General features: G+C 34.6%; 1 protein-coding gene across 5 annotated transcripts in view; it reads right to left on the bottom strand.

Moving 5' to 3' along the window:
• The window catches only part of CGNL1 (cingulin like 1), a 71497-nt gene that overhangs the window by 12298 nt on the left and 43286 nt on the right, over nt 1–15913 (bottom strand). For all 5 annotated transcript variants that reach the window (XM_076348270.1, XM_076348266.1, XM_076348269.1 and 2 more), the window contains 5 exons: nt 11298–11450; nt 10464–10634; nt 7849–8010; nt 6931–7020; nt 1084–1167 (listed from right to left, as the gene is read on the bottom strand). In XM_076348270.1, the coding sequence (XP_076204385.1) occupies nt 1084–1167; nt 6931–7020; nt 7849–8010; nt 10464–10634; nt 11298–11450 (660 nt within the window). The remainder of the gene's footprint in view (nt 1–1083; nt 1168–6930; nt 7021–7848; nt 8011–10463; nt 10635–11297; nt 11451–15913) is intronic.

Raw genomic sequence — 15913 nt, 5'->3', positions numbered from 1 at the left:
CTAGTTGCCGGCTGGGGTTAAACCACGATAGTGGCATTCTTTTTTCTCCAACAATTAAGATGGGATTAATTTCACATAATTTAAGGCACCAAATTAGGTGTCTGGTATAAACATGTTCTCTAAATTCCCCTTACAATCTGTTTTTTCTTGAGACTATCAATAATACTATGACTTGCTAAGATAGCTTTCCTCTGGATCTCAGCTAGGGGCTATGATAGTAATCTTGCTTTCAAAGACCACTGAGCTGCAGAATAAAGTGTTGCAAAAAGCTAGAAAGTATTTTTAATGTACTTTCCATCACAGATATTGAAACATATGAGTCATATTCCTTCCTAGACAAGAGAGTAGCAGTTCTCTATCAAATCTGTATCTTTTCTTTCAGAGGCATGTCATTTTTTCACTTGTTTGCTCCTACAGAAGAAAATACTCAACTAAAATCACAATTGCTTGAAATTATGATCCACCTTCAACAGTGTTGCTGAAGTACTGTTAAGACTTTGAAGAACAGCTCCTCCAAAAGCTGTCAAAGAATTTACAGCTAAACTGGACAACAGTGTCTTTGATATTCTATAGTCTTTTCTGTATGTATGCTTTTTAAAAGTTTCTATACTGATATCTCAGTTATATTCTAAAACAAGTGTACCATATCAACTGTCACATTTCTTATTTTTAATGTCTTTGATCCTCAAATGTATAGACAGAATTTGTGTGGTAGAGAGATGCCTGTACTCACTACAAAAAAAATGTCTTATTATATAAACAGATGTATGCATAATATGAGTGTTTAGTATATGAAATATATAAATTGTGACAAACCTCAAGCTCAAACGGGGGGTACAGAAAGAAAAAAATACTAAGAGAAGACTTAATTTAAGATTATAATATTTTCTTTTGAGTATCAGTATTAAGATACTCATGGTTTTTAATCTATTCTTACTAACACATACTTCCAGCAGCACACTATGGTGGGATAATGCCAGCTACCAAATACTGTATTCCTTAAATGCTTATTTGAAGTTCCTAATGAAGGCAGATACCCAGCCTGTTACCTTGCTAGTGTGATGATATGCCAGCCATAATTACCTGTCTTTCCAATGAAATTTTGTCACACTCCAAATCTTGCTTTATAGCTCTTTCCTGAAGTAGCTCTGTCCTCATTTGTTCAATCTATTATAGAAAGAAAAGACAGACATTTTAATAAAAGATTTAATTTACATTTATTTATACGATACTGTGTGTATTTATTTATATACACATATACATGTAGTACATATACCTATGCAATGAGAAAAAATTTGCTCTTTCTTAGAACTCAAGACATACGCATCATTTCAGATGAAGTTTACAATTACAATCTTGAACAAAATTTTCCGCTTTGGGAAGCCCATGTTATTCCCAGTGCTTATTTGAGGCATTTTCCAGCCACATTGGGTACTGTCGATGTTCAGTATATATATTCTGTAGCAGGGAACTGAACTCTAAAATGTTGCATGAGAGATGTATCATGTGGCAGGGAACTGAGTTCTGGAAATCACATCAGTCTTCAAACACCTTCTACAGTTGTTTTCTTCATACTTAAGTCTGAAGCTCTGAAATAGCAACTTACCTTTAAGCTGCTGGCTAGTCTACTTTAAAGTTTCACTTCATTAAACACAAACTGGTAGCTGCAGACAAGTGCCTAGAACTCAGTGAGACACTCTACAGACAATTACAGTTTTCTATGTCTGTGAGAAGAGTAAAAGCTCTTTTTCAACAGACACTGATGCATACTGGATATGAACCTTGCTCCCCCCCAGTGAATTTTATGTCTGTCACACCAGGACAGCACCAACTTCTGGATTTGGGGAGGGGGTGGTTTTTGTTTGTTTCGCTAAAACACAACTTTTGCTACAGTTTCTGTAAATATTTCAGTTGCATATTCAATAATCAAAAGGAAAGTATATCCTCCATATGTAAGACGTTAAAAAACTACCTGATCAATACAGAATCAAGATAAGAATACAGAATTAGTTTGTTTTATCTCACTATTGGACTTGGCTGGAAAAAAAAAAATTCTGAGGATCAAAGAGAAACTCTAAACTGCCTAACAGCTGCTACTGAAACTTCGGGGCTAAAGGAAAAAGTTTGTGGTGCCCAGATACTTTTCTTGCCTCTCATTCCTGCTGAGACTGCCCTCAAGTCTTTACAAATGCCTTTGCAGGCACAGCTAATGTTACCACAGCATTTGTGCTATTCCCTGCACAATGTTTACTATGATGAATATCACCTGGGGAACACAGTGAACATCTATACCAATTACTGTACCTGCAAAAAGACTGACAAAGGTTTCAGTGGCAACAGCATTCTTGCCTGCTTTACAACAGTTACATATGAACTTGCATAAACACATCATCACAGTTAAGCAGCACTAAGTTACCGAATTATCTCACTAAAGGTCTTTCAAAAGCCATTGAGAATTCTTGTATAAAAAATCCAAAAGCAATGCTAAGAATGTGAAGGTTAAACAAGTACAGCACATGAAATTTTACCTTAGGCCATTTTTTTTTTACCACATTATAATATTAAAAGATATATTTTTAGTTAATCACATGTTTAAAAGAAGTCATTTACACTGTTTCTGTAGCTTTGAAATGAATATATGAATACAAACAATGGTAGCAATGCATGCAGTTGCATATGTTATGTCACAGTATGGTTTCAGAACAGTAGAAGGCATTCCTGAAAACTAAGGTCATAACAGTTACTGGACTACAAATGTTAGCACGTGGCTGTGTTCTCAACAGCTGGGTAATTTCCTAAAAGCTCTCATTGTTGCACAGAAGCATAATAATAATAATAATAAATTTATATATGATATAAATATTATTTTAGATATTAAAATACTATTTTATATACAAAAATTAGAATCACTCATGTATACAATAGCTGCATTTATTCATGAAATATATGGAAAAAAGTTATAATGTGAGGGATGACATAGAATTTATTCTGCTGTAATTGCTTTAGCCATGAAGACAGACACAGAAAAAATAAAGCAAAATTTGTAGTAAAATGAATGACTAATGAAAAATGCAACTGTTAACTGAAAAAAGGGTTTTTGTTTTACATAGGAACTTGCTTAGTGGACCACTTGAAAGTTCTACTGTGCTCTTACTGTGCTCAAAGGCTGTGACAAATTTGTGCAACCTTCCCAAGATCTCAAATTAAGGAATTATTTACCGGACAATTATTATATTTCCAAGATGACTGCTACTGTTGTTGGACACCACGTAAAAGCAACCTCACAGAAAACAGTGGGAGAGAGAAAAAGTACTATATCTGATTAGGATCAGAAAGCTACGTGCAAATACGTACAAGAGCTTGTAGAAAGAGAAGGGCAGCACGACACAATTCTTGCTGGGGGAGGTGAAATTGTTTTTACTTCTCTCCTTGCATTTCTCATAGTAAATGCATAATTAACATGCACAAAGGAAAAAAAGCAGTTGTCTGCCAAAGCGTGCTCAAACTTTTCACTTATTTCACAGCAGTTAAGATAGGCTGTTGGTATGTACCATGCAAAGCTTTGTGCTTCACATTCTACCTTTCCCATATCTAACATATTCTAATTATATTAAAAGAATAAACTATTTCTGCAGCTTAAGGCAACAGTTATCACAGCTGGATTTGAAGAATGCTAACAAGAAAGAAATGAGAAAAGCAATAGTATCAGATTTTACAAAGCTTTATTAGACATAACAGCATTTTGTGCCAGCTTTAGGATTAGAAGCAGCTGTTGAGTTATAAGTGAAAGCAATTTGATTTCCAATAATATTTTAGATGCTATCACCATTGTTTACCATCTCGTCTAGGTTCACAGCCTATGTTTCTTGTTAGTACCTAAGTAGGGAAAAGTAAAATATATATGTGCCTATATATAGACTTACATACACAATTCTCAAGTATGTCACCAAAAAAACCTATGTTTAACAAACAAACAAGCAAAAGCCAAACAACCCCCTTTGATCCTTCATAATTGAAAAGCAACCTTCACGTCCACATTTCCATTTGTTTGCTTCCCACACCTGGTGCCAGCTAAAGAGCAGGTATACAGCTATCCATTGGGAATGCTTTACCAAAAGGAAGTGAACGATGCAGTCAATGCAATTTTATCTTTCTGTATTTATTCTAAAATTATAATGGAAACTGACTAGTCCATTTTTCACACTTACTGGAAACAACTCTGAAGTCAATAGACTCATGTTTGCATTTTCACAGAATACAAGAATTGATGAGGGTATCTTAAATATTTTTCAATTATGTTTGCAAAAACAAAATGGCAAGAGGTACTTCATTTTACTTGTTTGTAGGAAAAAAAATATCATGTACTAAAATGTGCCCTGTCCCTGCTCGCTTTAGACTCAAAGGGCAGCTGAGTGCTCCAGCTTTCTATGTGTGTGTGTTTGTTTACCATTTTGCTCTTTCCAGAGTTGCTAATATCTTATCATTTAAAAACTAATAGGATATGATCCACCTTTCCTCCAAATTTTTTTACTGTTTCCACTTTGTTGTGGTACTTCTCGAGAACGAGGTAGGGAAGATGAGAACAGTGTCTCATGCAGCCACTCCCAGATTCAAAAGGGTGTTTAAATTAAAAAAGGATAACATTTCATGGTAAATGAAATGTGAACTATCAGTCTTGCCAATGTTTATTCAAATGTTTAGCTTTATGTAAAATAGAATCACTTGTTTCAATTTGTTTTTACTAGAAATTTGAGTATTATAGCTCATTATCAGTATATTAAAATAACACATTTATAATAATAAAAAAAATTTACAGAAATACAGATATTACCAAAACAAATCCATTATAATCTTTCACGTCATTATAAATGCTTAGCAGACCCTGAAATACTCTTTAGTAATTTGACTACTTAGTCATTCTGGCATAAAATCCAAACAAAGCAACCTTTGTAACTCATGTGTGAAACGAGAAACTCCAGACCTCAGAACAAACACGTCTTTTACCCATTATGTAACATTTTGGTCACCCATCTGTATTTTAGGTTGCCATTCAATTAGCAAATTAACTTACGATAGTACCCACTAGTGCAGCTATGACTAAGGTTCTTTCATCCCAGGCTTACGACACAGGCATAAACTCTAGTATTAAAGGCTTCCTAATTTAACAATAGCATGACCTCACATTATTATCGGTTCTTTACATTCTATTTCGCCCACTGACTCAGAGTCTGTACAATATCAATGGAATAATAGCAAAAAGACTATATTGCAATCAAATAGAATCTCAGTAACCTGAGTCCCAACAAAGTAGTAATGGTGCCTTGGTGTTTCAAGGATGCATGAAAACAAGCTGAGCTCTAAATCACTTTAAAACTCCAGCTGTCTCAGTGGAATATACAATTTCATTGAAAAGACATAGAAACTAAGATTTTACTTTCTGTTCTTCCTTTGAAATTAAAGCTATTCAAAAGAATGTCAGCAATTCTTTTTTCCTGGAGAAAGAAAGAGAAATGAAAACAGAACAGACTATTGTGGGTTGTACCTCAATGCAAATTGTCTCCTGGACTTCTAGGAAATTACTAATGAGGTATTGTACTTAATGTAAAGCTACAGTAGTAGCTAATGTAGTAGACATGCTGTAATGAGTTTCACATCTCTCGGAATGTAAAACTAAGGCAAAGAACATTGTCTAGGCCGTGATATTCCAAGACAGCCACATCACCATATTCCTTTCTGTAGACTAATCAAAAACTTGCATGATACTGACTACTCGACCATGGATACTCTGATTACTTTTTCAGTCGTCAGGCCCTATTCTCTACCTTTCTGGTTTATTATAAATATTTGTTACAGGACCTATGATTTCATATTTCTTTCAGAAACCTTGAATAATATTATTAAGGCCTCTTTCTTCAGAACAATGAACTCCTAATTCTCTTAGACTTGGTGATTTCCAGCTCAATGGTCTCATTTCCACAAGCCCACTCCACTTCCCCCTACCTGCACATCCACTGGCCTTACTGAAGACAGAGGCAAAAATATTCATTTATTTGAGGAGGCATACCTGAATTACTTTTTATCTTGATTGATACCTCATCGTACAGTTTCCAGAAGTTCTTTTTTCTACTTACACAGTCAAGAATTTTTCTGTTACTTGTTTGAATTATTATGATAGGTCTCACTTAGCTTGGCAAATCTTGCTTTATCTTTACATTTTCTGCCCCATGAGACACAACCTTGTTAATAAATCCTTCTTCCCCTCTTTCCGGGCTGTCTACTCATATAACACTTCTGGAACTAATGACTGATATTTTTATGTGGAAAACGCTTTCCAACTGTCTTATCTTTGATATACCTTAATCAGTTTTTACACTTGTAATGAAAATAAAGCTTCCTCTCTGTTGAAACTGGCCAGCATCTTCAGTTCACCTGACTTCACTAATTAATTTCACAATTTCCTAAGCTCCTCCTTCTTTGAAATCAAGACTCTATTATGCTGTCCTACTTTACCAAAAAGTTAAAAAATTGTGATCTTTCAGCCTAAGATACTTTCTACAACCAGAAACTAAAACTAAAGCCTAAGATAGCATCCTATCTAAAACTAAGCCTAAGATAGCATCATCTCTGCATGCATCAATGATGAAGCTCACTGCATCAAGAATATCAGAGGATGACACTAGTCTTCAGTCTTTATATGCAATCTGTGTCAATTTTCCAGTTAGGAAAACAGGAAAAAATTGGTCTGTGATGACGTGGAGGAGCATATTTAATCATGTTTGTGAACCTTGGTTTTTTGCATTTACACACTCTGCTTTAGTACAGTATATAAACCCTACTGCTAATCATTATTTAGTTAATCAATATTGTTTGCAATCCTAATAACGCTTTTTCCTCATCATTATACAACAGTTGGAAAACTTGTTCAAGTACCTGTTCTCTGCATCTACTGATCCTCTCAGACAACAAATCCGAATTAGTCTTTTCTTCATCAAGCTCAAGTTCCAGGTGAGATAACTTGTCCTAAGTGGAACAAAGAAAAGTAATTTCAACATACTACTTTCCCATCCTCTTCAGATTGCTACGAGGACATTCTTCCTTAAACTTCAAGGACTCAAACTGTCTGAAAGACTAGGCTTGAAAAGTGAAATGCCTCTGAAAACACATACAGAATCTAGAAAAAGAGATGGCAGGTAGATAAGCCTTTACAGTGAATTTGTTTGCCTGACAGAAGTAAAATAGAAGTTTCATTTCCTTTTTTAATCACTCCCACCAATTTCAAGAAAATAAGAGAAATTCTGTAATGTTTCTAGACACTGTTTTTAGAATGTCTAAGTTACATTATACACTTGGAAGAGAAATTTCTTTTCATATGAGTACAATGGTATAAAAGTGTTTGTTTATGAAAGTCAAATGACAGCTTAGTTGAACCGAACAGTTATGAAGCTAAGCCTGTAACAACATAGTCAGAATAATTATGTTATTTAGGCTCCTGAAATGAACTGATACTAGATGCTAAGTAGAACTTACACTTCTAAATACTTTTGAATTTCTGAGTGATGGGCCTATGAATGAAAATAATACAATTTTGCCTGATAAAGTCTAGAGAAAATTAGTTTAAAAGTTAATTAAAATTATGAAATAACAATTGCATTTTAGAACACATCATGCTACAATAGATATGCTAACAGATCACCTTTAGAATATACCAGAATAATTCCTGCAGTAGTACTACATGGATTTTCAACAACATCAAGTTATTTTGTTTCTTCCCAGGCAGAATCCATGTGAAATACCAAAATTATTTTAATCAGTTCTAATAAGATACCAACCCTTAAAAATATCTTTTACCTCCATTAGTTTGATTTGTCTTGCCCGATCGTCTTTTAAGTGGTTTTTGGCTTCCAGTTCATACTCCAAGCCTTTCACAGTCTGTTCTAGCAGCTGAGTTTTTGTTATTGCCTCATCCTGAGCTCTTTGGTGGTCCCTCAAGTTTTCTTCCATGAGACGCAACTGAAACAATAAGATTATGGTAATACGCTTTACACTGTACTTTCTATAAATAAGTGATGTCAGTGAAGGGGACTGACTACAAACGTGACAGATCCAGAAGCGTGACAAGAATTTCATTGAGTTATATGCTTTTCACAGTAATTTTTGTTTTATCCACAAGATGGCACCAAGAAAATAAACTTGGATTAAATACCAGATCTAAAGAGATGCTTCACACTACAAGTTTTACAGTGACAATTATACATAGTTGGTTTTTTAAAACTTCTTTCTTTTTATCCAGTTACAGCAAGCCAAAATTTTTACAATTTTCTAAATGGTTATATCTTCGGAACTTTTGCAATATTATTCCTTTCCTTTTCAGACTACCAATACCTTAGCTTTTAAATAATTACGTAGTTTATATGTCTGAGGCACTTCGATGACAGCATTTTACCAATGACATAATTGCTAACATATATATATGTATTAGTGTAACTTTTAGATGCAGTAGGGCTATCTGCTGAGGACAAAAGTTTCCTATTCTAACAATAGCGTGTACTCTAAAATTATTTAAAACCTTCACAGTACTTAAAAAAAAAAAAAAAGCAGTCAGAGGGGTTTTAAGTGAGACTCTGATCAGTCCTTATACTTGTAACTTAACTTGTGACATGTATATAATATGAGGGTTTTTTTTTCTTCAGCATACAGTCTTCCATATTCTTCCTCTGTTTAGTCAAGTGCTTATCTTTTAGTGATGAAGCTAAAATAATGTATTAGTGACTGCTTACAGAGTTTGCTACCTATTGCTAAGTCCTGACAAAAAAATGTTGGACATTTGCATGACTTTGTGAACAGCTAGTTAAGTGCAGAGATCTGTATATTAATAGCATTTCATATGCATTTAACCTTTCAGAATGACATTGGATTGACAACTTTCAAGACTGGTATCTTTTACGTATCCACAGAGAACTTACAAGAGATGCAGCAATGAAGAACTCCCATACTGCCTTGCAAGACTGTTTCATAATTTTTCTGCTAGAACAAGAAGATGATACTCGTGTTGCCATGATCATTACAATCCTTGGCTTTTGATGAGACTCTCAAAAAGAATGTTTTGTGCACTATGACACCTACCCAAGAGGATTTTCACAGACAACAAACTCTTTCACGTTGAATGGAAGGACTATATATTTGTACTTCTTGTTAAACACAAAAGAGGAAGAGATAATAAAGACTTTCAATTGTCCTGAATGCTTAGTCTCTCTAGAAAGTCTGCTGTTTAACCTGCCTATCCTGTATTTTCAGATTTTGTTTCCTCTTTTGCAGCTAGTTGCCATATTACATTTTTAAAGCCCTAGGATTTTAAATATTGCCTCATGGAGATGTAGAATTCCACAACCAGTAATATTTTGTCCTTTATATAGTATTTGGATTATCTTTTTGTCAAATAAGGAAGGTTTCTTTTGTTCTGAAATTTTTTCTTTGTATGTTTTGTAGTTGTAATAGATAACACTAGAAGTATTTTTCATAACTGTAAACGCAGTATGTATACATATTTACACACACACACATCTTTTATTTAAGTTGAATAAATGAGAATAGACAGCTTAAGAGCCATGTTCTCAATATCCCAGTTTTATCTTTCACATTTCATTATGAGTCTTCATCCCTTTACAAAGGCTCTCCATCCCTGAATGGAATAAATATAGAAGGAAGACAGAATAATACATAGGAACTATACTTTCTTCTGTTGCTGTAAACTGAATTAAAACAAGTTTGTTAAGGGGAGAGGGCAACATAAGAGAAGTTCTGAACTGGAAAAAAATGAAACTATTAAAATATTCTACGTACAGAAAACATCTGTGACCAGTGTATTCTCATAGCTTTTCCAATTGCAGAACAAGTATATGCAGATCTTTAAAAGACTGGATTGCCCTTATGGAAAAATTTACATGCTAAGAGGCAGACACTTCAAGACTGTGGTTGATTCTTGGTTGCACAGACACCTTTGTCATTTAAATCTGCAACTTGGCTCATACAAAGGAAGAGGAGAATGTATGTCAACTCCTTTAGAGCCAGAATTTGTTGGTTTTTTTTTTTTTTTTCTTTTTTCTAAATAACTGCTGGGGTTTTTTTTCCTAATTCAAGAATATTTCCACATTCCCAATTCCTTCAGTAGCAGGCATTAAAAGAGCAGCAGATCATCAATGGAATCCTTGTCATATCATTTAAGATAAATGCAGTGTTTGACAAATTAATGTATCTGTCATAAACAGGAAACCCCATTTCCCTGGCAGAAGTAACACACTGATCATCATCATGAAGAATGAACCTCAAAAGCATGCTGATTGAGATCAGTCTCTCATGATGAAGTACGCAAAAGCGTGATAGCAAACATTCATTGTCTTGAAAACTATCTGAGCTGAATTCTAGGTCAAAGGTTAGAATTTGTCACTGAACTTATGAGTCATTACCTCATCTTGCATTCTCATGGCTGTCAGGCGTGATTTTTCTACCTCAAGGTTTTTCTCTTTTAATTGTCTCTGCACATCTGCAAGTTCCCTGCGATTTTTCTCCTTGTATTCATCAAGCTGGTTCTGAAGCTCCAGAGTTGATGTTCTTGAGATGTCTACCATTTCAGACATCTGGGAAAAAAGCACATATAATTTTTTTCCTAAAATAGTGCTACAAAAGGTTCTATCATGCTTAATACACCAAAAGGTTTTTTCCCTCCAGCTTTGATATTCAGCTCCTTATTTTCAAATGGAAAATTTATCAAGCATGTTCCCAAACAAATGAATTTCTATGCAGAAGTGTGAAAACACAAAACAGTAAGGTTATTTTCTAACAGTATGTGTGGCAAGACTATTCTCTTTTTGTCTGTCAGCAGTTCTTCCAGCTGACTGATGTAATGAACTGCACAGTCACACTTCAGTGTATCAATATTAAGTTGTACGGTTTACACACAGATGGCAAATAAGTCTAATGCAGTAGCGTTTTGAAGATCAGCTGTAAAACTCTGAAATATCGCTGTAGTGTACATTAGAACTGAACTCAAATCTGGGATCTTGTTTAAACAAAACAGAACTGTTTTACAACAGTATTTTGAGATAGCGGTGTTCCAACCACTGTTCCAGCCCTGAAAGCTTTTATTGATAGTCTCTAGGTTAAAGAGACTAATAGTAAAGTTTGCATTTCACTTTCTTTTACACATTTAAAAAAAAATAATTCTTTACAGTTTGGCAGCTCATTTGCTTCTGTCTGTTAGATATTCAGATTCCTGCAGCCTCTTTGGAGTGAACTCATACCTCCTCCTGTAACTTTTCAACAGTCTTGTTCAGTTGCCATCGTTCACTCTCCATTTCATTCTTTATCTGCTTTAACTGTTCCTTCTGGTGAGTTTCATCTTTTAACTGCTGGGTTAACTGTTGCCGTTCCTGTGAAATACAGTGGATGTTCTCCTGCAGTAGATTAAAAAAATATATATAATGAGATGTAGACCCTCTTTTCTAACACCTTAAAGAAATGTTATATAACACTCTCTGTGCAGCAGTAATACCACCAGCTGTTGTAACGTTAAGACAAACTTAAATAAAAAAAAAAGTTTATGGAGTTACAGTTTGCTAGCCAGTATAGGACAAACATTATTTTAGTGATACGGTGTTTTATCCTTCCTATAAATTCCTAAAACACCGTTGCAACATTCATAGGACCAAAGGCAGACCCTTTTCATGATTCTGTTACATGCAAAGCGTACATTCCTCTGCAGTTGCACACATGTCAGCAAATCCTACCTCCTGCACAAGGTTCAATATCCATTTCAGGTTTCACATTTTCCTATATGCTCCCTTTAATGCTCCCTTAAAAGTTTTCTCAACAACAGCCTTTTTTTCCTAGGTAAAAAAGGTAAAATAAAATACAAATCTGTTCCTACGATGAGTGAGAAATAACTAGTGGTGATTTTTTTTTTTTCCTGTTGCTGTGCTTCTATAGCACCCAGAAGCCCTAATCAAGATGATGTCTCATTGTGACAGACGCTGTGCAAACAGAACTTTGCAGCTCCTAGCACAGAAATCTCCTTCCTGAAAGAACTTTTGCCATTGAAGTTCAAACCAGACCTTCATTATCTGGATTAAATTTTGAGTGAACTGCAGAACTATGCTGTATGCTCATCCACCAGGAGCTCCAAATGTGTCTGCTATTACGTTCAGAATGTTTAAGAACTTACCACCCTCCAGCTTCTAAATACTGTCCATCAGCAGAACAACTGACTGTCACTAGTGCATTCCAATACAAGAAAAGCAGGTTATTTTCCATCTGCATGTTCGGACTCTCACCTCTTCCTTCTTTCTCCATAATAAAATACCTTAATGGCCCTACTCCAAATAGACACTACAAGACTAGAAAAAGGGTTTGTTGTTATGAAGTCTGAGAGGCACCATTAAATTGATTAAAACCAGATTATGGACAGTTTTTCTGTTCCAACAGAAAAATGTAAATAATTAAAATCACTATAAACTGTAAAAAGCATTCCAAAACATTGTTTTACATTTTAATATTGGAAATATAAAGTTTTGTTGAATATCTAATACCTATGATGCTTACTTTATTACACTTCGAAAAACTTTAAATGTGAAAACACAGTAGTATTTCTGTAGGCAATATAGATCAGAATCTCAAAAAATAATTGTTCTGAGAGAAATGAAAGAATGTCGTCAGATGTTAGAAGTTAGAGATTTCTTTAGATTCATTGTCTCTCTTATGTTCCTGTATAACCTGTCAACAAAAGACATCTCTGATACAAACAGGAGTTATGGTGGATGCCTAAAAAGTGTATACATAACCCTAAAACATGCTGGGGGCTAATAGATGTTGTTTTGTAAAGCCTAATTCTACACCAGAATTGGTTTAGCTGACACCAAAGGATTTTAAGGACCTTGAAAAGGTTCAACTTTAGCACTTAATTTCTAAAAGCTGCTGAAGTCTTGGGACCCTGCTAATGTGCCATATTTGAACAGGTTATAAAAACCTAATGTATGTCTTCATCCATCAGTCTTTCACAGATCATTTAACTTTACTGTTTGTTTACATCATCCTTGAGAAACAAACTGCACAGACACAGATCAGTGAAATACATTGTGGCAGAATAATGGTGCCAGCAGGATGCTGTTCTGCATTTCCAGTGTGCTGAAAAGGGAAGTAAACAAGAGAGCAAATCCAGTCACTCTATTTACTTCAGAGTTATCAACAACAACAACATCACCACAACCAAAAAACAACCAACCAAACAAAAAATCAATCATTAATATGAGAAGAAATTTCATCTACTAACTAGGGTAATTGCCAAAGTAATAATAGGTATAAACAATTAAAATATTTAAAGAAAATAATAAATAGGGGGCTTGATACAAGCGGTGGATCACCTCAATTTTCGTCAGGTCGTGCTAACTTTTGCCTGATTTTCAGATATGCAGCAGACTGAGATGCCCGAGATTGAAATTTAGCTTTTTTTCTCCTTTGAGTTATATTCTGGCATCCTGAAAAGAAAAATCTGTACTTCTCATGTATAGCATCTCCCCATTTTCATCAACATATTTTCACTGTTTGTTACTAAGAAGGATGATAAAACAAATACTAAGTACATTACTAAAAATTAGAAAGTGTTGTGAAGTTGTAATCATAATTATTTTAACAGAAAATGCAATTCCTAGATAACTGACCTGTTCCAAGGAGGAATTTCAGTTTTGCTCAGTCTTCGTTAATAAACAGTTCAATAAATAGTCAATAAATTAGTTCAATAATAAACTGACAGGGGCAATGCTGCTTCAGAGTATCATGGGAACTGAAGTTCAGGTGCTTCATGCTCTCATTCCCCCACATCTATTAAAAATCTCTCATGCCCATGTCCCTCTTGTGACGCATCAGTATCTGTTCAGCCATCTGATATGCCATAAGAATCACAGGACTAAGCATTTCCTGGACCCAGTAAAGATCCTATCACTTTCCAGCCTCCCCTTCTGGTAGATCACATTTATTAGTGACAGGAGAAAGCAAAGGCTTCTCTGGGTACTTATAAAGTACAAGACTGAAAAATTATACCAGTGTTGTTTCTTACCAAATCAGCAAGTTTTTAATGCACGATCAAATGGTTCACATGCACAACCATTCCCTCTGGAAAAGTGTGTAATACCTGATTGTTCTCTGGGCTTGATGAATTCTAACTGGCTGGAAATGGTAGTTTTCTTACCGCACCATTCTGCATAATTTTCTTCTCAAAATCTATTTAATAGGTGTCCATACTACAATCTGTATTATTTAGCTAGTAACTATGCCATAGAATAATTTATTCTTCAAATAGTGAAATTACCACTAAAGCATAATATGGTCCTTGTTGTTTTGCTAAAAGGTAGCCAGCAGAAAACTTGATAATATAGGTATAGGGTAAAAATATTCCTCATGAAAACTGAGCATTGCAACAGAAATGATCTTTGTTTTACTAAAAACCCTGCATTACAACAGATACTACTTCATTCTTGTAATATTATTCAGGGGAAATAGCATGTCGTGTAGTTTCCCATCAATGATCATTTTCCTTGGGCAACACAGATGAGGATATGGTATTTCCCTTTTCTAGACTAGCTGATAAAAGAGAAAAATACTGATAAAAATTAGCATGCCTAGTTTAACATTAATATTTGAGATAGACTAATATGCCATGCTAGAAACAACTGAACTTCCATTTATATCATTTTGCTTAAGTATCAAAAAACATGATGCAATGGAAACGTTGCTACCGACTATCCAAATGCTGCAGTTTCCTCAGCGTCTAGCCTTTCAATACATTATACTGAATTTCAGTATTTGAAATTTGGGATGTCCTATAGGACAGCTTCAATAGTCAACTCAAATATAACCACTAATGTGAGTCCCCTTCACATACAAAAATCCTTGAGTAGTTTTCACTGGAATTGGCTGGCCTGTCAGTTACAGTGTGACCACAAGTCAAGTAAACAGTTTGTCAGTTGCCAATTTAAAGCCAATCTGTAGTGGCAATTAATTACTTTGTGAAGAAGCTTAAGCGTTATTTCAGCACAAGCGAGGCTAACTCTACAGCAGTATTTCTCAATTTCAGGTTGGTGGACAGACAGTGGTCCAGAAGACAGGGAGCCATAAAATAACAATAGAACACACTCACATTTCCACATATCTAGAGAAGGAAAGAAAAGAAAATGGGGGAAAACGAACGTAGCAATTTGTTTTCATAGTAACCTATAAGATTATTGCAATACTTCCTTGTTTTTCCAAACAATATTAGCTGAACCATCTCTTTACAAAATTAATAATTTCTTTCAACTGATAACTGAAAATTAAGAACGTATTTCAACTTACAGTGCTCTGCAACACTAATTTATGTGCCTACCATTATTTACCACAATGAAAAGATAAGTTTCATATTCTTCCACCCATGGAAAGGATCCTGTATTCTGTTTAATTTAACAAGCACAGAATACTTGGCACTGCCATTCATAATGTTGGTATAATTGATACTTTTTAATATACTGCAGTACCATATATGCTATGGTTAAGGTGCATAGTAATTATATTAAATTATTTCCTTTCCCAAGAGAGTTCTCAAGAAACTTCCAAAAGTCTTCTCAATGTTGCAAAAATGTTAAGATGTATTTCATTTCTTGAAACAGTAGACTACATACAGGAAGCTACCCTAAACCAGAGGTTATAACACAGCATGAGACACTGCAAAAAATACTACTTGCCTGACCATCCATAAAGAAAATTTCAATATATACTGAAGTTGATTTTAGACAAAAGCATTAAAACAAATTGTCTATAATAATTAAGCGTATTTCAGCTTTAACTTTTCTGAATAGAAATTTGGGATGAAGGAGGAACAGATTTGGCTATG

The sequence above is a fragment of the Aptenodytes patagonicus genome, chromosome 10, assembly GCF_965638725.1.
Source record: "Aptenodytes patagonicus chromosome 10, bAptPat1.pri.cur, whole genome shotgun sequence".
Taxonomy (NCBI): Eukaryota; Metazoa; Chordata; class Aves; order Sphenisciformes; family Spheniscidae; genus Aptenodytes; species Aptenodytes patagonicus.
The sequence above is the reverse complement of the archived record's forward strand: the minus strand, read 5'-3'. Positions and strand labels throughout refer to the sequence as shown.